This window comes from Lonchura striata, chromosome 6 (assembly GCF_046129695.1).
Source record: "Lonchura striata isolate bLonStr1 chromosome 6, bLonStr1.mat, whole genome shotgun sequence".
NCBI classification, from domain to species: Eukaryota; Metazoa; Chordata; class Aves; order Passeriformes; family Estrildidae; genus Lonchura; species Lonchura striata.
The window spans coordinates 46,607,743-46,629,595 of record NC_134608.1 but is presented as its reverse complement, the minus strand read 5'-3'; the positions used below and the strand labels follow the sequence as shown (position 1 = coordinate 46,629,595).

The window sequence follows — 21,853 nt, the reverse complement described above, 5'->3', positions numbered from 1 at the left end:
AACAGCCTCAATAAATATTTTAATGTAATATTTGAATTAATCATTCTCTATTGCACTTGTGTGCATTTAATAAAAGCTATGTGCTAAGAACTACCACTTCTGTAGATTTGTTCCTTTATTCCCAATTCTTTGATTCACTTCATCACTTGAAGTCAATTTCAGCTACATTTGGCAGCCAGATTATGAGCCCCCTGAGAACAGTCGGCTTTTGGTATCTGCCTGTACGATGGCTTAAAACAGGCCCCCAAACCTGAGACTTTGCTGAGCCTCTTCACATTTGGAGAAACAGATCAAATGATACTAAGTAAGGATTTGGACCAACTCCCAAATCCTTGGAAAATGGGAAGGCATTAAATAAAATACAAAACACCATTCCAGAGGGCTGTTATTGGAGTAGGTACTGGTTGTGCTTTATTTACAAAATCCAGAGATTTGTACACAGCAATCTACAGGACAGCATAGGACTGGTATCAGGAGGATAAGGGACATGCTCAGCAGGAATTGAAGATGCCAGCAAGGAGTCATCCCAGTTCCACAGGGAACTTGCTTCCCCTTGCCTGAGGAAGCCACCAGACCCCTCCAGGAAGAAAAGCAGCAGCAATAGCCAATCCAGGCTGATGTGATTTTTGTTATCATTGAGGCATGAGAACACAAGTGATCGGTGAAGGAGGAAAGAGGAGACCAGCAGGGGTTCAGCACACCATTAAAGGCCATCCTGCCTGGTGCTTTACTTCCAGCGCCCACCAACCTTGCCCTTGGCTCCTGCCTTCTTGCTGCTACAATGCAAAAGGAAAGGAAAACATGTCAGCATGATGGAAGCACAGGGGCACTGTGGCCACTCTGCATTTCTGACTCTAAGGTTAGGTCTCAACTGCTTTCACTTCTCACATGTTGGGCACACCTGCCATTGACCACATCCTGAGAAAAATATTGTCGATATCGTGGACAAATATTCCTCCTGGGGCTCTTAGTGTGAAAGGTAGGATGTGCATGCCTGAAAGGGATGGACCCTTCCAGACTCCTGGATTACAGGGTAGAAATCTAGGTGGTCTCCAAACTAAGTGACAGGCCTATGCAGGCACAGACTTTATATTTTCTGAATATCTGAAATCTGCTGTGCTCTGGATTTTAGGATTTAGAACTCTATCTAGAGAAATTTGCTCAGTATAAAAGAACTCTGATCAAATTCCCCAGATACTACATTCACTAGTGGAGGCAAAAAGCTGAACAGTAATTTAAATACAACTAAGAAGTGCTTTGTTCTAGCAAAGGAAGAGTGGCTGTTTATATAGTGAGAACAGAGCTTCCAAAAGAATTCAAACTATTTTTTAGGCCTGATCTCCTATCAGTATCCCTGTCTTTTCATGGTGTGTGGGAGCAATCCAGCTACCCTCCCCACTCAAATCACCTGAGGCAAACTCTCTCTGAGAGTTCTTGCACACAGAAGAGCAATCCAACATGCAAGCCACTTACCTTCTGCCTGAGAAGCCTGAACTCAGAATGGGGCTAGGCAGGAAGTTAGTTGAGTTAGATTCTGCACTAGTTCCCATTAGCAGCACCTTGATTTGTGGGGCTTGGCACACCCCCAAACCCTTCCAGCTCACACACACAATGATGAGGCTGCTTCTTGAACCAAAGCACATGCAGAGTGTGGGGCTGGGGAGCAGGCACAAGGTGGTGGGGCCTTGCTGCCAACAGAGGCCTTTCTTCAGAACCACTGATTCCTCCAGGGAGAAGAAAAACATGGGAACATGATATCTGGGGAGATTTTTGTTGTGCTGCCCCATGGATTGGTTCAAGAGCACCAGCCATATTTACAGAAGGATGTAGTACAGTGACAGAGACAAACACATAGTGGATACTTTACCTTTGACCAAGATAGGCTTGGTCTATTTGAAAAAAAATGATGGTTTACATAAAAGAGAGTATGCACTTTCTGCTTATCTTAAATTAAGCTCTATGCCCCCTTTTGCCAGCCTTTCTGAAGGTTCAAAACCCAGTGTAGGAACTGCATAGCTCCTCAAACAAAGACAGAGTCCTTTTATGTCTACAAGCACCTGTGATGTTTGATGTTACACCTAACCTTTAGAGTGTGCTTAAGGAGATTTAATAAAGTCTGAAGCAAGAGATTCATTTGATCCTTGTATAACACACTGGCAGGCACTGCCTTGGAATGATAGTGTCTAGCAGGGATAGAAACTTAAGCACACAGAAATCTCATTAGCTCTGGGCTTCTCGGTGCAACCTTTTCAAATAATGTCCTGGGAGAGTATCATGTCTTTTTGGGGAACAAGAAGGCCTGTTGTGGGTGGTGTGGTAGCACCCCACAAGAGCAGGAGCACCCAGACAAGCCATGGCATCCTTCTGCAGCTGTGCATTCTGCTGATGATTATCAGCCTACACTTCTGTACAGAAAATACCATGGGGAGGTCAAGCCTTATGTTTGGCATTACAGACAACCAAACCTGCAGCGTTACATTCATTTGATAAGCCAGGGTATCTTGAGGAAGTGGGAAGGCAGCAACTGGTCATCCAAATATATCACCAAAGACCACTGCTTCATTCCTGGTGTGACTTTGGTAAAAATATACAGATGCACAGAGAAGATCAAACCCACCACTGGAGACCTCCCTTTCTGCCCTGCAGTTACTTCTCTGTGTGTGTCAGTTTTCTGCATGTTCTAACCCTCAAGTTGTGTCTACCCCTGGTATCTCATAAATCCATTAAAAACACCTAGTATAATGATATTAGACTCAAAAAAGTAATGAAATAGTCTTGTGGTGAAGGAAAGTGGGAGAGAGATGAGTGAAAAGAACTCACAACAGTAATCCCATTATGTTAGTCTTGTTACACACCATTCTTCTTAAACTTAGCAACCACTTGTTTATCCTTCATAAACAAGGGTTGTAGTCCCTCAAGTATTCAAAGCACCTCAATCAGGTGTTTGAAAAACCCAACAATAATCAGAGGAAATTTTTGAAGGTATGGTGTGAAGAAACATGATCTGTTCTTGTTAGGTGTTACATTCACTTCAGTTTCCCCTTCATTTTCTCAATGTGAGGCAGGATGGGAGTTGCTCTTCCATCTCTAGCCCCATTTCATTGCAACAAGAAAATGTCAGTGTTGAGGCTGAAGTGACACATTTGAACACTGAGAAGATATCCCCAAGCCAGGAGCTAGGATGGGGATATAAATACTTACTGCTTCTGGGCCTGATCGATCCGGTTTCTGAGGGTGACAATCTGCAAACAACATACATGACCAGGGTTTTTAGAGACAAAGAAACCTTGTTCCCTCAAGGAGAGGAGCATTTTACCTGTGAAGTGCTCAAAACAGGCGCCTGTAGGAGGAATTAATACTTTCTTGGAAATAAAAGCTCACCCATGGTTGAAGGACAGAAATGTTACTTCTTGGCAATAAATCCGCACACCAACTTCATATGTCAAGGGACAGAAAAGGTAGAATTTTATAACCCTTACCAGAAGTGTTTCTACATATTGAAGTTAATCTCCTATGAACTTGCATGTCAAACTGCAGGCAGGCAAACTGGAATGAATATCACCTTGGCCAACTGGAAAGCTCTCCAGTGGCTCCATCACCTTCATCATTCAGTGCTACCTGCTCACACTTCCCTTACTCCTATGCATCAAGTGTTTGTGTAAACCCAAAGATCTTCAGTGATCTTTGGATGGGGACCACAGAAATGGAAGATGAGTATCACATTCTGCTGGAATACCTTTTGCTGGCTGGCAGAGCAAGAGGTGAGGAGCTTGCAGCACTCACCACTTTCCCAGCCACTCATTTAATAAGAGATTACCTAATGCATAGAATCATAGAAGAGGAAACACCTACCTTGCATGGGATAAACACATTATAGCCTGACTTAGTAACTCTGTTTGGTCTGTAGGCCTGAACTCATTACTGAAATCCAGGGACTCATGTACTGGAAGAGCCTACACTAGGATGTAATAGAGACTTTTGCCCCTTCATCTTCTAATTTGTAACTGAGTTAGTGTTCAGCTTGGATTTCCTGGACTGAAGAAATGCCTTTGCCATGAGGTATGCTTTGCTTTTGCTTTTGACGCAATTCAAAATTCTGCACAGGTTCTGCCAGTCCAAAATTTGACAACCTAAATTTTGAGTATTTAAAGTCGCACTTGACGGTCCCGGCGTGCAAAAAAAGAAAAGCAAAAGTCATACATTCCAGTTGCCCCAAGAACTGGTAATTCCTGTCTCACGTCTTCCCATGGCAAACAGAAAAAACATAAGAGACTGAAATATTACCAGGAACAGGACAACACAAGCAAGGAAAGATCAACAGGTCACTTGCTTTTGTACTTACTTGTGGAAGTTTTAGTATTTGTCACAGCAGTTTAAATTGCTATTTTCCAGACAAGTATTTTCCCCAAGTGTTGAGGAGAACCGTTTGTCTTCAATTTGTCCCAAGCACTTAAGACTTACCTTCAGTCACAAACCTTATGATCGTGACTATGACACTCACTCTCCAATGAAGCACCAAAGAGCAACAGACACTAGAGCTAAAGAATGACTCTTCTGTGTCCTGCTTCCTTCCTTTTTCTCTCCCTTGCATCCTTGCTTTGTGTCCCTCATTCTCTTTCCTATTTTCACTTACCTTTCTCCTTATTTTTTTCCTGCTGTCATCCTCCCTTTATTCTTCCACTTTTCTGTTCCCATCTTAGCTGTGCATTTTCCTTCTGCTTTGCTCATTCTTTGTACTTAGTCTCCTTGCTTTTCATCAGCAGGCACCCACCTCTGTGTTTATGCAGAGGTCTCTTTACCATAGCATGTACCCCTCCCCTGGCACTGCCTTATTCCCTGTTTTTCCACACCCACTTGGCCTGTTACCATTAAGCTAGTCCTCTGCAGTATTCTGGATCTAGATAACCATGTGCCACAAGGTGGAGAAGTTATCCAAACCCATACTATTCTCTCTACACTGTAGTCCAAGCTATTACACATGTATCTGTGTTTCTGCTTGTACCCCAGGTGATGCATCAGGGGTGATGCTCCCATGCATGCAATACCTGGTTTTGGATAGGGAATTATTTTCAGGTGCTCTCAATAGATTGCATGCTCAGTTCTTTAACCAAATCCCTGTTGGACTCATGACTCTTTTCCTAAATTACCACTTTACATCTTTTCAAAGAATGGAAAAGGAGAGAAAAAGGAAGTGAATGGAGAGACATAAGATCCATTTTTCTCTTTTCTGTCTGCACTTGGAGCCAAGTGCCAGCTCCTGTCTGGCACCGGCTCTGACCATGCGGCAGGCTCATGCATTTGGTAGCCTTTGCTGCTGCTGTTACACAGGCAAGTTCATTGTACTTACAACTTGGAAAGCTCCTGCAGCCTGCAACGCATTGTTAAAATCTAAGAGAGATTGAGATAGTTACATTGGTGTTGCTCACTGCCTGTCAGCATGTGTCTGTGTGATTGGGAATTAAAAGGAGAGCGAGACAGAGAGAGAGATCCAGTAGGATTTCTCAGCCACTGAAACCTAATGCAGGTGAGTGCCGCCCTATCAAGAGACTGTGTGAATGAAACATGCCCACTTTCTGTTACCATATGACACTTCAGTCAGATGCTCCTCTCTGGAGACAGTTTTCAGTGACTCCAGAGAGCTCAGCCACAGGAAATCTGTCTGGGATGGAATAAAACTTACAACGTTCAAGTTTGAAATCAAAGATGGATCTAAAAATATTACGTAGCAATGGAGGTGTGTGAACTGAGAGTTACTGAATTTTCAGGTCACAGTTACCTATAGATAAACAAGAATGAACAATATTCCAGGAGAGGGCAGGGGGTCCATTTTCCATTGGGATTGCCTTTCCATGAGGCACTGAAAACCTTAGAAATTATCTATTCAGTTTTGGCCTAAAACGTGAAATCCAGTTCAAGTATGTATGTTAGGGGAATGCAGTTCCAAGCATTTTGCTGCATAAATATTGCAGAGGGTCGTTGGAGATCCAAATAATGTCCATTTTTCTATCAACATGACTTCTGCCAAATGAATCAGAGAGATTTTTACATGTTGGACCCTGCGCCATTAGCAAAATGGCCTCTCTACTCACCTCATATTTTTTCCTCTTGATCTGCTCTGTAAAGTCATACTTTTCAGTCTCCAGCTGATATAGCCAGTCCCACAGCTCCTTAGCTTTGTCCCTGTGTGTTTATGGGGGAAGACGGAAGAAACACATGACATCAGATATTTTCCTTTGTTTTCATATTAATAATGAATTTTATTTGATGCCGTTCACACATCTTCCTGTAAACCCTCTGTGCTCTCTTAAAGCTACTCAGCATTTTCAAGGTCACATTTTTCTCACCTTCATGTCTTTTAGACTTGCAGTCTTGTATGTGTCACATATTAACATAATTACTCTAATTTTCCCCCAAACTCCTAATGAAAGATAAGACTGCAGTGGAATCAGACAAGAAGGAAGGAGGACTCTGAAGGTCACCCAGATAAGCAGAGCAGTTGCCATTGTGCAATCTCATCTGTGTCAGGGCTGAGGTAAGCCAACTTCATCTTTCAATCATGTGTAAACTCCAACACATGCAGTCCAGACTATTATCTGATTACTACCCTGCACCAGAGCACTTAGCTTTCAAACCTCCAGCCTTTATGGAGATCCTATTCGTACCTTAGCAGCATAACTCACCCCTGGGAATGCTACAGATACCAGTCTGTAGGCTTGTTCACCTAATTCCAGAGCTAGTCCTGAGAGCAGCTAATCCTAATTAGCAGAAGAGGCTAACAGAGCTATGCTAGGAGCACAGCTAGAGGGCTACCAAACCATTTCAACACTTCCGTACATTCCCATTTCTCCTCCATTCTCCAGGTTAAGCAAGGGCACAACTTAAGTGGGTCCCATGATGAATTTCAAGGAAGGCCCGCTCCTCTACCTCATTTTATCACCAGAGAAGATTCCAGGACAGTAAAACCAAATATCAGTGGATTACACTCCATAAATTAGGATAAACATGTTACCTCAGCTTGTCTTCATTAAGGTGGTCAATGTTCAGGGGCTTGCGCCTCTCAGCCAGGACCTTCTTCTTCGTCTCTCTAGCTGTTTGCTTCTTTCCTCTCTTCTGGTCAGCCTATTTTCAGAACACCAATTAACATCAGACTGCAGAAATTAAGCCTGAATGAAACAATTTCAACACTGGGCCTTTTCCTCAACTTCTAATGAAGACTGTTCTCAGTCAGCTTAATCGTTAAATGTTTTCATATTTCTTTCATCAATACATGATTTTTACCTTAGCCAGATAACTGCTGTATGTTGCACCCATGGAGGACAGAGCCTTCTTCTTCTTCAGATCATCCTCAGCTTTTCTCTTGGCATCTTCCTCCTCTCTGCGTGCTTTTTCCTCCTGTGGAGTGCAACACAAACAAGTGACTCCAGGACAGACTCCCAGCTTCCCCAGCAGACAGTGTCAGTGCAGGGAATGTGATCGGAGAAGTACATTGAGGAGAATTAGCAACTCCTGTTTTCTGCCCTTGCTTTTGAGAGTGGTCACCTCACCTCTGGACTGAGGCAGGCAGAACCTGTAGTTTTTCTGTCTCTAGATGCAGGGACAAGGAGAGGGAAGTAATGACACTCACCGCAAGCCTTGCCTGACGCTCCTTCTCCTTCTCAGCCCGGATTCTCTGCTGCTCTGCTCTTTCAGCTCTGCGCTTCTCCTGCAGGGAGCAGTGGCAGAGGCATTGGATCACCACCGTGGCTTTACCTGCCTCCACTGCTACATCCCACTACCAAGAGCTTTGCTTCATTGAGTGTGAGCCACCTTCTCTCTTTCTAGAGTGAGCAGAAGGGTCTCTGTGCAATTCTCAGATATAAAACAAGGGGCTAAGAGAGGGGACAGATGGGGGAGAAGCCATTTGATGATGACTTGAGCAGTCACTTCTTGTACATGACAGCACAGCTTTCTGTCAAAGTCTGACAGCGGTTTCAGCTTCTCATCTACAGATGATCTCTCAATCTAGTACAGGGAAATGGAGTACAATGACTCACAATCCTCTCCTTGAGGGCAACCAGTTCTTCCTCTTCCTTTCTTCTGGCTTCAAAGTGGCTGTCAATCAAGGCCTGCAGTTCAATCAGGTCTTTGTTCTGCCTTTTCTTTTGGATGTCCTAGAAAAGTGGGAAAACTCATTAAATCCATATTTCTCTAGTATTATGTGCTGGACATTCACAGCACCATGCATGCACAGAGAAACTAAAGCAGAAAATGTCTGTAGATTTCCATCCAAATCTATGGATTTGGTACAATCAGACACTCAGTCACGCAACAGTCAGGAGCCCAGAAGTGTAAAGAATCCAAATCTCCTATTTCCCTACACCCTGTTTTATCCCTGGTTTTGCTTATACACCTATCTTTGCATATATTCAGCTGCCTCCTCTTGGCTTTGTAATAGATGTATTACTTGGAAAATATTCCTGCATTTTGGGCAAAGCAAATATTTCTGTGGAGCTTTTCAACGCCAGACTTTCTTCATTTTTCTATCAACTTTCTAGGAAGGTGTTCGGCCCTCTACTTATTATTGTAATTTTAGCTAGTGTTTCTCAGCAACAGATGATGGCTTGTAACTTTCAAGGCATTTGCAACAGTGGGACAGAGGATCTGAGATCTCTAAAACACTTTCTCCTCATAATGGCTTCAAAGATTCAAGGAGATAAACAAAAATAAAGAAATACATGACTTTAGCTTAGTCACATTATCAGTGAATGCATTCAGTTTCACGGAGCAGAGAGTAGCCTTTTGCTGAAATCAAATGACAAATCAACCATACTTTTGTCTTTGCCTCTACCCTCAGCAATATCCAGTGCAGGAGGAATTATGTGGGTTTGCACTCATGTCTATTATCAAGTACAAAGGACTAACACAGCCAGTCTCAGGAATACTTACATCAAAATCTACTTTCTCACCCTCTGGTATTTTAGGAGCAGTTAGTCTGCAGAGATTCAAAAACAAAACAAAAAGAAAAGAAAAATAAAGGATTTTCAACTTAAAGAATATGCAGCTTTTTAAACAGCCTATTCTACCCCATCCTCAGGAATCACGCTGACAAGAAGGAATGTTGGTGGATATAGGGAGGGGTGAAAGAGCACATCAGTGGAAAACTACTCCAGAAAATTCCTAAGGACCACTCTCCTTCCTGGAAGGTCATGCAGGGCAGGGAGTTATCCCTAAAACCCCTCTTTATTCCCAAAGCCTGCGGTCATTCCCTACCACATGGAAAGATGTGTTTTTCTGTGATTCTGCCTGTGCAGGGCTCTACACTCTGTCCTGGGCAGCTGGCAGAGTGGGAAGGGAAGGTGCAGAGCCAGAAGGTCCAAGGTAAACCTTAGCAAAGCTCAACTCAGCCCAGCCCAATATTTGCCATTGTCAGCGACCCTGGATGGAGAGGGCAGTTTCCCAGCCATGGCCTCTCAGAGCATTTACTGTGGAGCTGCCTGTATTTTGGGATACTGTGAGCCCTCTGCATCTCACACAGTCCATGAATTCTCTGACTCTACCAGGAACAAGTCTTAAGGCCCAGGCCAGTAAGTGCAGCTAAGGCATCCTCTGAAGGAAGCAGACATCCTGGAAAGGCATGCAGGGACAAACAGACGGATGCTGTGTGAGGGAGAGCTGCAGAAAGGCTGCTGGTGGCCATTTGCCCAATAGAGAATCGAAGGGCTTCTGCCAGATCAGGAAAATGAGCCCAGGGTTTTGAAACCCTGCCCGTCATACTTACTTTATTCTGGGCTTCTCCTCTGTATTTGGAAGGATGTTGCAAAACAGGAAGGGAAAAAGAGGAAGAAAGTTAAAACAACAGAGATCACGCCAGCTGCTAAAGTAAGAGGAGGGAAGGGAAATTTAATCTTAGGGGAAGCATACAGAGAAACTGGTTAAATCTCAAGCACTTCCAAAACAAATACACACACTCACACACCCCTTCTGCTAGGAGTGAATCTGTTTTTACCCTCAAAACAGAATTTGGCAGAAAATAATCGAGACTATATAAAAGTCCCAAATGTAGCATCTGGAAAGTAGTGGTTTTATGTAAATGCAAAATTATATTTCTCAAACCATCCTGACCAAAGCTCTAAGGAGGCCAGCTGGGCTGGAGGGTAGAAGAAAATGATGCCTTTTCAATCAGCACTTTTTTGTTAAAGTTAACTCGAATTCACAATATCATATCTCAGTGATAGCCAGGCTCCGCCAGTTTTGTTCAAATTCCTCACACGGAGTCCAGGAAGGGAAAATTTTTATGACAGACATTTTCTCCAGGCTCATTGGCTTCCAAGACATCTTAGGGCACGTGTCCCTGAGATACCTCAGTGCCATGTGGAAGACACTTATTCTTCTGCACTGTGTGGTGCTCCTCAAACCCAGCTTGAAAAGACCATCCTCTCTTAGCAAGCATCCTCTCCTGCTGAGGTACATGCAGAATTCCCAAGGGCATTAATGGGAATGATGTTTTCATCTCCAGGAGAGGCATAATGCCCTGATAGGCAGGCCAAACCATCACAGAGACTGCCAGCCTGGGCCCTCTGGCAGTGAGAATTGTTCCCTTGCAACAAGTGACCTTTCCCTGGCTCTCAGACGTGCTGGTCATATGAGTTACTCGTTTAACATTTGTGCTTGTGGTCAACTTCCCTCCCTGCTATTCTTTTTAAACTTTAGTTATTCACTCCAGCGTAATGCCAGCAAGTTGAGTGCTGTAACTCTCACAAACAGAAATAAATTAAACCTATGTGCTTATTCTGGCCCATTCTCTCAGAGACCCAGGTTGACTTTCATAACCACACGCTACATTTGAACTTTCAGGGATGCTGATGCATTCTGCAATACAAGACTCTCCCTGTGTTGGCTCATTGGGAGGAACTGAGGTAAAAAAGCTTACAGCTTACTGAATCTGGTAAAAAAAAAAAAAATTAAAAATTGTAAAGTAAAAGTAAGAATAACTGCTTCAGTAGCAGGTGCATGAACCCTGTTATCTATATCATAAATCAGAAAGATATTAAATTTTTTCAAGTGCTTATTTTTATCCAGCAGTTTGGGGACAGATGGTGGAAATTTGGACTAGCAAATAGAAAAAATAGAAAAAAGAAAATGAAATATTATAAGAGGGGAAAACAGCAAAAAACTTACACTGGAAAAAATTTATTGAGGCAATCAGATGTAAGGGTGTTGGATAATAAAAAATTGAGAGAGTGGTTGGAAATGGGTTATTGAGATAATCAAGAGAAAAGATGTGAAAAATGGATAAAATAAATCAGAAATTGACATTTCCTATTTTTCACTCTTTCCCATACAAATTTCATTAATGCCATTTTAAGGGGTAGACTTTTCTCATTTACTGCAAGAACACTGCCTGCCAAAACATTTCTCAGTCGAGGCCTCCAGATGCCAGAGCAATGCTAAGAAAATAAACAGCATGTAATTACAAATGTATTTTAGACTGCTCCACTATAAAGGAAGTCCCAAATCACTCCTGAAGAAAAATACCATTAGCCAACAGCATGCTTTTCTATTCCTCTACTTATTTTTTTGTTTTGCTTTTCAAATAGGCAGTGAGCTTTTTAACATGTTGGCTAAATTGCCTTTTACCTAGAGAGAGGAAAAGTAATTATAATTAATCAGTCTATCAGGGATGTTATTTACACAGGATTCCCTTCCTTCATGACATACCCAGATAATTTTCATAGGCATTCCTGTTTGGCTTAAAGCTGCCAGTTAGTAACACTTCAAAGAGAGGGGGGGAAAAAAGAGTAGACAGGAAATGACTGGTTTTGTTTGTTGATCTTGGTTGCCAGGATCGACACCTGTCTGTCAAGAACTGTGTGAATTTGGTCTCAGCTGCCACCAAATCAGCACTCCAACAAACAATCGTAAAAATGAAAAAACAAGGTTAGTTCTTGAAATAAGAAATTGTAGTTAGAATTCTTAAAGGTACCTACAGAAAACCAGAAAAAGGGGTATTTTATTAAAAATTAAACAGCAAAAAATATCTGTCCTCTGCAGTGCATGACCCAGCCTTTGTCCATACTGTATGAACCAAAAGCAGTCCAGGGATGGGGTTTATTTTGAAATGCCCCTTCTTTGAAGACACTGAGTCAAGGAACTGGGCCAAAATTTGTTGACCAACAGGAATTGTCATAGCAAATTCCTGTTCCTGTGGTGGATTTTGACTGACATTCCAGTCATTCCGACTGTGAGCCATGGGGCTGAGACAAAATCCCCACATAGACCCCTGCCAAAAGAAGGCAAGAGACACTGCAAATCCAAGTTCACTGCCCTGGTGGTTAGAGACTCTTTGAGTTTCTGGTTTCCCAAAGGCTTTGCACAGGGAGAGGATACACCACCAAAATACCACCGCCCTGCTTGCTCCTGCCCAGACTTTAGAAATTCACACAGTGCTCTCCTTCTCTGGGAATCCATCTGAACTGCCTTTATTTCACTCAGAAATCCCTAAACACCCTCCCTTAATCCCACTTCTCAGAAGCAACATATCTAACTCACACTGTGTCCTTGGGGAAAAAAAGGAAATCAATATGCTATTAAAAATAAAAGCATGAGAAAAAGAAAGAGAGGGGCTCAGGAAGGTCCTCAGGATACTTCCCTATATTAAAAAAGAAGCCTGAAAAGCGAGGAAGAAAATTAAAATAGAAGAACAACAACAACAAAAAAAATCTACAAAAGCAAAACAAGGAAATGTAGAAAACGCAGGGTGTTTTCAAGTGACCTTGGGCTTTGTCTTTTGAAACATCTGCCTGGGTGTTCTAGGGGCTGGGGCAGTCAGGAAGAACCCAGTTACTTCAACAGCCTCTAAAACTTGATGGGAACTTTCTATATGCTTAAACTGCCCAGGGAGGGGCTAAGTTATCTTCTACAAGAGCAACACTGACCCTGCATACGTTTAGGTTTGGTCCTTTCACATGAGCCTTGTCCCTACCTGTGTGCTCCAGCATTCACACAACCAAGTATTACATCCAGGCTATATTTAGCTCCACCCATCTGAATAGATGTTTAATGTTTAGCACAATGCTAAGTTCATGGCTTGAGCAAAAGTTTACATTTCTGTAGATTCGGCCTGGAGCCCATGACCACCTAAGGCTGTGTGAGGGATGCATGTCTATGCAGGGCTCAGCTGCATTTTCAAATATGCCACTATGATTTAAGAGATTCTTTCCTGAATTTTGGATATAGAGACATTTTGCTGATGAGAGCTAGGACACAACAGATTCTGGCTAAAAGACAAGTGCAGAGCAAGCTTCTAGAGCTTGATTTTCACCATCTACTATCCTAATGAGGATGTAGAGGCTTCTCAACACACTAATGACTCCCCAAGGGTGAGTGGATATGCACAGTGAGCGATTCTTTGCAGCAGAGATGTTTTGGCCCAGTTCCTGAATTTAAAATAAAGCGAGGAACAAAACAGACTCATAAAAGAGAGTGAGATGTTAGAAAGATGACTTTGTTGTCCTAAGACAACAAACTGAGCTACCATCATTGTATTCGCCTTCTTCATTGGCTGTAGGTTGGAGGACAAAAGAAAAAGAGAAGAAGCACAGTAGTCAGTCCACAACCAGCACTGTTCTAAGAGCACCTATCCCCACTCCCTCCATTACGCTGGGAACCTTGGACTCTTTGGAGATGGAACAAGAAGGAAAAACACCTTTTTGGTGATTTGACTTGGCTAACAAGCGTCCCTTTCTCCAGGTTCATTGAAATCCATCTAGAGAGATCATTTCCCTCCCATACTCTCTTTTCTCTTGAACAATGTAAGTGGTTTTGACACTTTCCCCAGCACTGAAAGAGAAAAAGGATGAGGGTCTGTAGGCACACCACATACCTTCCTCATGAGCTTCCTCTGCTGCTGTCGTGGTGCAAGCAGTGATGGAAAGACAGGAAATAGAAAAAAACAAAACAGAACAGTTATTTGAAGCTCTTGGAATCCTGAGAAAGAGACCAGGGAAAAAAAAAATAAAGGAATTAGTGATTTAAGGCAGGCAGAAAACTGAAGAGACTGTCAGGACTTGAAAATGCTGTAATGTTAAAGCAGCAGTAAGCATGGAGGTTAAAGGAGAAGGGGCTGCAAATGATAATTGTGGTTAATGTTTGTTTCTCTTGTTTTCTTCTCTTCTACCAGCCCAGGACTCCTGTTCTCTCCCTTTCTCACACACATACACACTTTTGTGTTGCACCTAGGTGGAGTAAACCAGAAGTCATGTCACATACCTGGCTCATGAACTTCAGGCGTGAAGTGTCATGGAACAAGTTGCAATAGACAACAAGAGAATGAGAATGAGAAACCTGTTATTTCACGCACCAAAAGAGCTTCTGAGCCAATGGGGAGGAGGGGCAGAGAAGAAAAGGGGAGCCTTTTCAATGAAGTTAAGAAGTAAACAGGCAAAATATTTACATTTGAAATAACACATAAAGAAAAGTCACAGAACAGGAAAAAGAGGCAGATTTATGATAATGGTCCAGTGCTTAAAAAACACTTCTAATCATCACATGGCATAAAGCACAACCTGACAGCACAGTGTACTGAGGTTTACCTTGATTGGAAATATGCACATGAACATAGCCAGCACTCTCAAAGCACTATAGGACCCGTCCTTTACTACAGCAGTATTTCAGCCATTTGAAATAAACGCAGTGTGGTTCAGAAACCTACTGAAATACCTGCCATAACTCATCATCAACGTTCAGCTAACTTCCAAAGAAGCTCAGTTCCCTTCTAGATCTATGGCTCAGGCCATTTTCTTCCTTGAAGACAGCATTGATGTCTATGTAAATGTACTGGCGCTCTTCAAATCCATTTGCAATGTAAAATTACAAACAGATTACTTCATAGGAAGAAAATGTTCATTAGAAGTCTGGTCAGGTCTACATGTCATTCTTCTGGGTTTTGGCAAAGCAGGAATAGATCAGCAATGTGAATTTGCAGGGCAGATTTTGCTTTTTAGCCAAACACACACACCACCAAATATTTTGCAAAGCAGGCATAAAAAACCCACAAACTCACACAGTGTTTATATTCCCCACAGAGAGTCAATGGGTCAAATTCTACCCTGAGATTTTAATAAATCCTCCCCTATAGGAAGAAATATTCATTCCCATATCAGAGGGCAGAATTTAATGCATTCCACAAGGAGACTTTTTGCTGAGCTACCCTTTCACAATAGTATATGTGTGTTCCCCCAGTTTCTAGTGAAATTTTCATGCAATGAGTAAGTTCCCTCCACCTTACTGATTATTACACTTTACTGAGAAAAAATATTAAACTAAAATAGAATCACCCCAAGGGCATGCAAGTTATAATCCACCCTTAACTGATCAGTTGTTGTCCCCTGTCACCTTGTATTCACTTCTCACACACACCATCACAGCAGACAGACACCAGGGAGTTTAGAAGTTAAATCACATACCTGGAGGGGGGGCTTCATTTAGTAGGATGTGTCAGGGGAAAAACACAGGAAAGGAAGATAAAAGAATTAGAAATAAGTTATGCAGGAAGGGACCACCTCAAACTTTGGTAAGACTGGGTTGGAGAAGTATAATTTGCAGACCAAGTTATAGGGATGGACTGTTAATAAGAGTGGAAAAGGAGTGTAATTACAGTGGGAAGTAGAGAGGAAGGAGATGCCATAGAAACAAAAGATAAAGGGAATTTGAATGTTGATGATTTGCAACAGTTTAAACCATGCGAATTTATAAACCATGGGCAAGTGTAGTAACACTGTTGGATCCTTAAATTTGAAAGAAAACATACCCAAGAAGAGAGTTTTACAGGCATTTAGTGTTACCTAGGTTTCAGTTGCCCTTTTAGCTATCAGAGCTGGCATGAGGATGTGAGAGTTAATGAAGGAGGTACTGCTTTGGATGTATCCCTATGCCTGCACCTGAAACTCCACCATCTAAGAATCCCTGCTAGCAGATTCTGGGCTTAGCTCTGCAGAACTGGCAATATTTGTGTTTTCACAGAGCTTGTCTTTGCTGCAAAGGACTGGAAGTGCTTGAGTTTTTGTGCCAGAATCCACGCTTGGGTTTCTGCAGCTCAGGTACCCTCAGAGCTCAGGCACTATGGGGTAATCACAGCCTTCAAAGACTTCACTAAAAAAGCTTATTCTAAGCTTCTTAGATGGTGATCCTTCAGTTACAAACAATATTTATACCCTCCTATAGGGAAAATAAGTTTTAGGGCATTTCAAGAATGGATTGATTCTTCATGATTCTGGTATTCTTCAACATCTTCAAATTTCTATGTACAGGAACACTTCTGATTAATACATAGGAATTAAACATAAACATAAAACATGAGCTTGGTTAGGTGAAAAGAGTCAAGAAGTAAAAATAAAAGAACTAGAGCAAGAATTCCACAACAACAACAACTGTGACTTGTGCAGGCCAAAGCTGTGACTTAGAAGATGTGGCAGGCAAAGACAGCATTAATAACAGAAAAACTAAAGAATCATGCAGTTACATGAAAAGCTGGGACAGTCTCCTTCTGGCATAAAGGTTTTTTTAAGTTTGTTATGTTTACATTGTCTTTTGGTTTTATTGTGCTTTATGTTACAAAGAGAAAAGAAAGCATGGAGAAGGTGTGGTTATGGCTCTATTTTTTATCATATTATGTGAATACCTTGTGTTTTGCACAAATTTCAAGCTCATACATCTGTCAGTGCTAGAGAACCAGCTCTCAAGCAGTGAGTGGCAGTTCAATAAAAATCATGGAAAAGATATACAGAGGCAGGCAGAGCAGCTCTGATGGAAACAATGACCTTTAGCTCGTGCAAATCAAAATCAGAAAAACCTTAGGTGCAGATTAAGAGACAAAAATGAACAGGATTAAAAAGAGAAGAGAAGAATGTGAAACAAGAAGCGAGGAGAACAGGAGAGACATGAGAAGCAGTGAAGAGATGAATGTTGAAGCATTAAGTCATGTAAAAATCAATCAGCTTTCACCTCACTCCAGCCTTGGCAAAAGCATCAATCTGCTCTGAACTAAGAGGCTGGTCTCCCTCTGTGGACAGCAGAGGGAAATGGCTGGGCTGGGAGGCTGCCGAGATGTGACTACTTTAATAAAGCTACTCCAAATCAGAATCATTTCCACAGACAGTTTAGAGGACACTGCAAGTTCAGTTTCTATTTTCCCAGGTAACAACCATGATAACATTCCCATACGCACTGTGAGGGTGGCTCCAAGTCCGGTGAGCGCCTGTTATTACAGCTCATACATTGAGATGTTTGTCTATAAAAAATGTTACTACATTTTTCATGCAGCTGTTAGCTTTATCCTCATTATTATGCATCACAGAGTGATAAGGAAATTATGACTGGTCAAAGGTGTGAGGAAGCTGCAAGTTACAGTTTATCGTTAAAATTTGATTTATCGTTAATATTTGACTTTTATGTTTACTTCCACCATCCTTGAATTCCTGAGTATAATACTAGAGTTACTGGTAAAATTTTCCAACATAAATCAGAGTTTAAATTAAATTTCAATATTTCAAAACTCACATAGCTGAGATTTTAGTTAAAAAAAATAGAAATGTTTCACAACCATAAAGGCTGCAGAAATATTAACATCTCTGGAACAACACTTTTCCACTTTTTGCCTTGTGGCATCTTCTTATTCCAGATTTATTCTTGCATTACACTATATATACCCCACATTATCCTTAAAGGCAATGCTTCAGAAGCATCTAAAATAGAACTTTCATTTCAAAATTTGAAAATCTTCCATAAAGGAGAGAGGGAAAAAAAAGTTGGAACAAAATGTTTTAACTAAATAAAAAACATAATTTTCAAAAGCTGTCAATGAAGTGTTCCTCTTTTTATTTTTTTTTTTTTTTTTTTTTTTTTTTTTTTTTTTTTTTGTTGGTTGAAAAGTTTCCATTTTGTCCCAATTCAGCACATGACCCAATTGTGAAATTGCCAAGTGGAATTGAATTTCCAGCACACAATAACCCTTCAGATTGATGCAGAGGAATTCAGAAGTCACATACCTGGTTCATGGACTTCTTTAAAAGGGAAGTAGCAGGGAAGGAGATGCAAAGAAAAATAAGAGAATTAGAGCAAGAAACAGAGGATAATTAAAAACCTTTACACTTTCCTTTGCCAAGGTGGTGGAGGGTGTATTAAAGGGATAAAAACCATTAATAATATTAAGTGAGAAATAGAGGGCACATGTGAATGTCAATTAGAATTGTGGAGAGGAAGGGTTGTTTGAGTATAAAAATGCAGATGCCTAACATATAAATTCATAATGTTATAAATCAAATGCCACTATATAGCCTTTGGCTGACAAAAACATTACTTGTATTTAAATTAAGTCCATTACCCATAAGTTTGAATGTGCAAAAGGGGTATAGACAACCCGCTCTTATTCATGTGCATAGAAATCCCAGCCACTGTGGAAATCAATGGGCTCTGAGGAGCTGGCATTGATTTTCTTGGTGCCCAGGAATTCACCACAGGTGCATAGGGCTGCACACCAATGTGGGAGGGTGAGTATGAGCAAGTTACTGCTCTCCAACCTGCAGGATAAAACATCCCATGGAAGCCTGGCTGGGCAAGCAGAGAGGGGCAGGCAGAAGGGCAATTGCAGTAAATGGGTTTGGGCTGCCAGGCTGATGCTTTAAGAAGCATGACCTTCTATTTTGGCAATCACAGAGATTGTCTTACCAGATCTGGACCTTAATTCTGGTTACAAAATCAAGTCAAAATACAACCCTGCCACCCCATTTTTTGCATAATGCGCATTAAACCAGAAACACCCCAATAGGTATGGAAAAAGCACCCACTACAGCTTTTCTCAAATATGCTCCAGTCAAAGTGATGCTACTTAGCCCAATCCTTACCCCAACAGTAAAAACCAGGTATGACACAGTGTCACTTGTTGAAACGCTCATGACTTTGGGTGCAGGTCTCCCCACATCTCCATACACTGCTGCAAAAGGGAGCTCTGTCTCTGTGCAGTGACAGGGGAACTGGGGAAGAGGTGCAGCCAGCTGAGGCACACAGTATTGCCTCAGGACATGGCTGTCCCACCTCTAACCCTGGGGCGTGGCACAGAGGAAATGGTTTGAGGAACACTATCCCTGTACCAACTGGTGTCCATACAAATAGCCTGGCTGGAGCCATCAGGTGCTGGGGAATACATAAGCAGCGCCCAGCCTGTGCCCCAGGCTTTGTTTTCAAATAGCAGTTAGTACTCATTGCTCATCACACCACTATCCTGTGAGAGCAAAGCGACCGTGCGGAAGATATTTTTTGCATCGGCTCATCTTCAAGCACCTCCAGAATTCCTGCACGAGTTACTGCTCCAGACAGAAACAGAGGAATTCACAAGTCATAGCACATACCTTCCTCATGAGCTTTAGCATGTGGGAAGTCACAGAGCAAAATGCAAAGGAGATGAGAGCGTTAGGAGCATCAGAACAACTTTTCACTTGGGCAAAGTGGAGTGAGGAGGGAAAGACTAAGAGTACGTTGCAAGGAAATAAAATGAGAATGGATACCAAAAGCTGTACTGGCAGTGAGGGTGTAAATGGTCTGAGATATTAGAAATATAAAGCTGATTTAAGCAGCCATATCAGATTACATTTGTCTTATACAGCCATTCCTGCAGTCCTGCCCAAAGCCAGGAGCAGCACGCTTCTTTCATAACCCTGATGCTTGCCCAAGTGAATTTACAACCTGAGGCCAGCAGGTTTTGGGTATCTGCAAGTTCTGCCATGAAACAGTGGCCTAGAAACTCCATTATATGAACAAGAATACCATCTTTAATCATTTGCAAAGCTAAAGCATCAAATTTATATTTATCACCATTTGCTTTATACTACAGGGTTTAAGCTGAAAAAAAAAAGCATGTGGAAAGGCTATTGTAAGAATATCAGCCAATCATGAGCATTTCTGCATACAGTGTGCAGGCCAGATCCACCCCAAATGGTCCAAAATAAGCCTGCCAAGGAGATCCAACCAATCTCAGAGTAAAGGCTTTTCAACATTCATCCTTCTAAGAGGTTTACATTTCCCAGCACTTTTCAAGGTTTTACTTCATGCGACAGTTACCACGTACATCAACAGTGCATTCAATGTCAAGACAGGGCATGATGGCAGACAGCACAAAAAACAACGTGGTGGCAAGTTTTGTCTATATTAATATATCTATTTCTACCTCCTGTTTCCCTTTGCCATGGTTTGCTGGCTAAGCCAAAGCTTACTCTTAAAGACGAGAATTCAGGAGTCATGTCACATACCTTCCTCCTGAGCTTCTTTAGGTGTGAACAGCCACAGGACAGGATGCAAAGGAACATTAGGAGAAATACATTATTACATGAGCTGAAATAAGCTGAAAACCTTTCATAGGCTGAAAATTCTGCTCAGGGGGAAAAGTTTAATCCCAGTAAAGAACATGCTAATGGCCAGGAGGGGAAAGAAATTTGAGGCACCTGTGGCTGAGAAACAACTTCCCTTCATGTGAAGGGAAAAAACAAAAATGTATCAGACAGGGAAAATCTCAAAGTAAGCTCAAATATCACATGCTAGAATTTCTCTCTGGTTCCAGTTTTAGAGGACAGCTCCTGCCCTTGCCCAGCTGGGTGAGCCCTGCACATGGCAGGGGCGGCAGAGCCACTGAGCCAACTCTGCCAGACCTGGCACTGAGATTATTCCCGTGTGTAGCAGTGGCAGAGCCCATCACAGAGGGGACGTGGAAAGCAAAGACAGCAGAAGCAAAAAGGCAAAGTAACTGGTACTGCTCCTCTTGCACCACCCTTGGGGCCCCATCACCACCACCAAGGAGACAGCAGGGAGCAGTTTGGAAGGTGATGGCACGTACCTGCTGGAGGAGCTTCATCAGGTGGGATGTGGCAGGAAGCAAAAGCAATGAGATGGAAAACAGGAGCAGTTAGACTAAAGAGCATATGAATGCAACAGAGGGTTTTTTAAAAAAGCACAGGATGTATGAAATAAGGAAACAGAGGAGGAGATGAAATGAGCACACACAGATACAAGAAATGTAAAACCATCTGGACCTGGATGCTGTAAAAACTCTGCAAACTGCTCAGAGTGGGTCGATTGTGGCACTACAGACAGGTTTACCCCTGTTTGTGCCCATAGCACAAAGCTTTGCAAATATGGAACCAACATACCCTTTGGCTCCTTGCACCTGGAGCACCACATCCCAAACCTCTTGAGTGCAAAGGGTGAGTTTCTGTTCCAGCCCCTCTTCCACCCTGTCTGTCCCACCTTGCCAGTGCTGTGTGCAATGTAAGGAACCAGCTGAGCTTACTTGCCAGCAGCTACATGGTTATAATTCTGCAGTATTATGTATATTATACATCATATGATATAGCTCATTAACTTATAATATATGATATATTTTATACATAATATGACATTTTATAGCATATGTACTATATAACATAGGGCTAAGCACATACTTTACCACAGATGGATTTTGACTTCAAAATCCATCTGGTCATGATCTGCCAAGCTACATAGGAGAAACCAGTTGACACCTGATAGAAACCTTTCTATCCAGACCCCAGTTACTCCATGGCACACAAATACCCAGGGCTAAAAATCAGCCTCAGAGCATGTTGTGTCTTGGATAAAGGATAGTATCCACATTTTCTGTGCTGCTTCCTCCCCAAAACTGGAGCAGAGGTGTCTGCACAGATATTCAGGGATGTGGGGTGCCCTCAGTGAAATTTATGCAAGGGACAAGAAAAGCCCTCCAATAGTTTGTCCCAGCATCTCTCTTGTCTCTTGCTTTGTTCTACCACCTTGCAAAATCGAGGTGCACATCATCCTGCTGGTGCAGCAACCA

At 42.1% G+C, this 21,853-nt stretch overlaps 1 protein-coding gene across 2 annotated transcripts; it reads right to left on the bottom strand.

Moving 5' to 3' along the window:
• Positions 1-383: 383 nt before the first annotated feature.
• On the bottom strand, positions 384-21,378 carry TNNT3 (troponin T3, fast skeletal type). Of its 2 annotated transcripts, none has more exons than XM_021526732.3 (13): positions 20,861-21,378; positions 20,280-20,294; positions 15,444-15,455; positions 13,862-13,885; positions 9,758-9,776; positions 8,926-8,971; positions 8,034-8,150; positions 7,625-7,702; positions 7,279-7,392; positions 7,010-7,119; positions 6,090-6,180; positions 5,348-5,388; positions 384-776 (listed from the first exon to the last, which is right to left on the bottom strand). In XM_021526732.3, exons 1-13 carry the CDS (start codon positions 20,943-20,945, stop codon positions 728-730), a joined length of 801 nt encoding a protein of 266 aa, XP_021382407.2. In that variant the 5' UTR covers positions 20,946-21,378; the 3' UTR covers positions 384-727. The 2 variants fall into 2 exon arrangements, with proteins under 2 accessions (XP_021382407.2, XP_021382408.2); XM_021526733.3 differs by having other exon boundaries at positions 13,862-13,882.
• Positions 21,379-21,853: the final 475 nt, after the last annotated feature.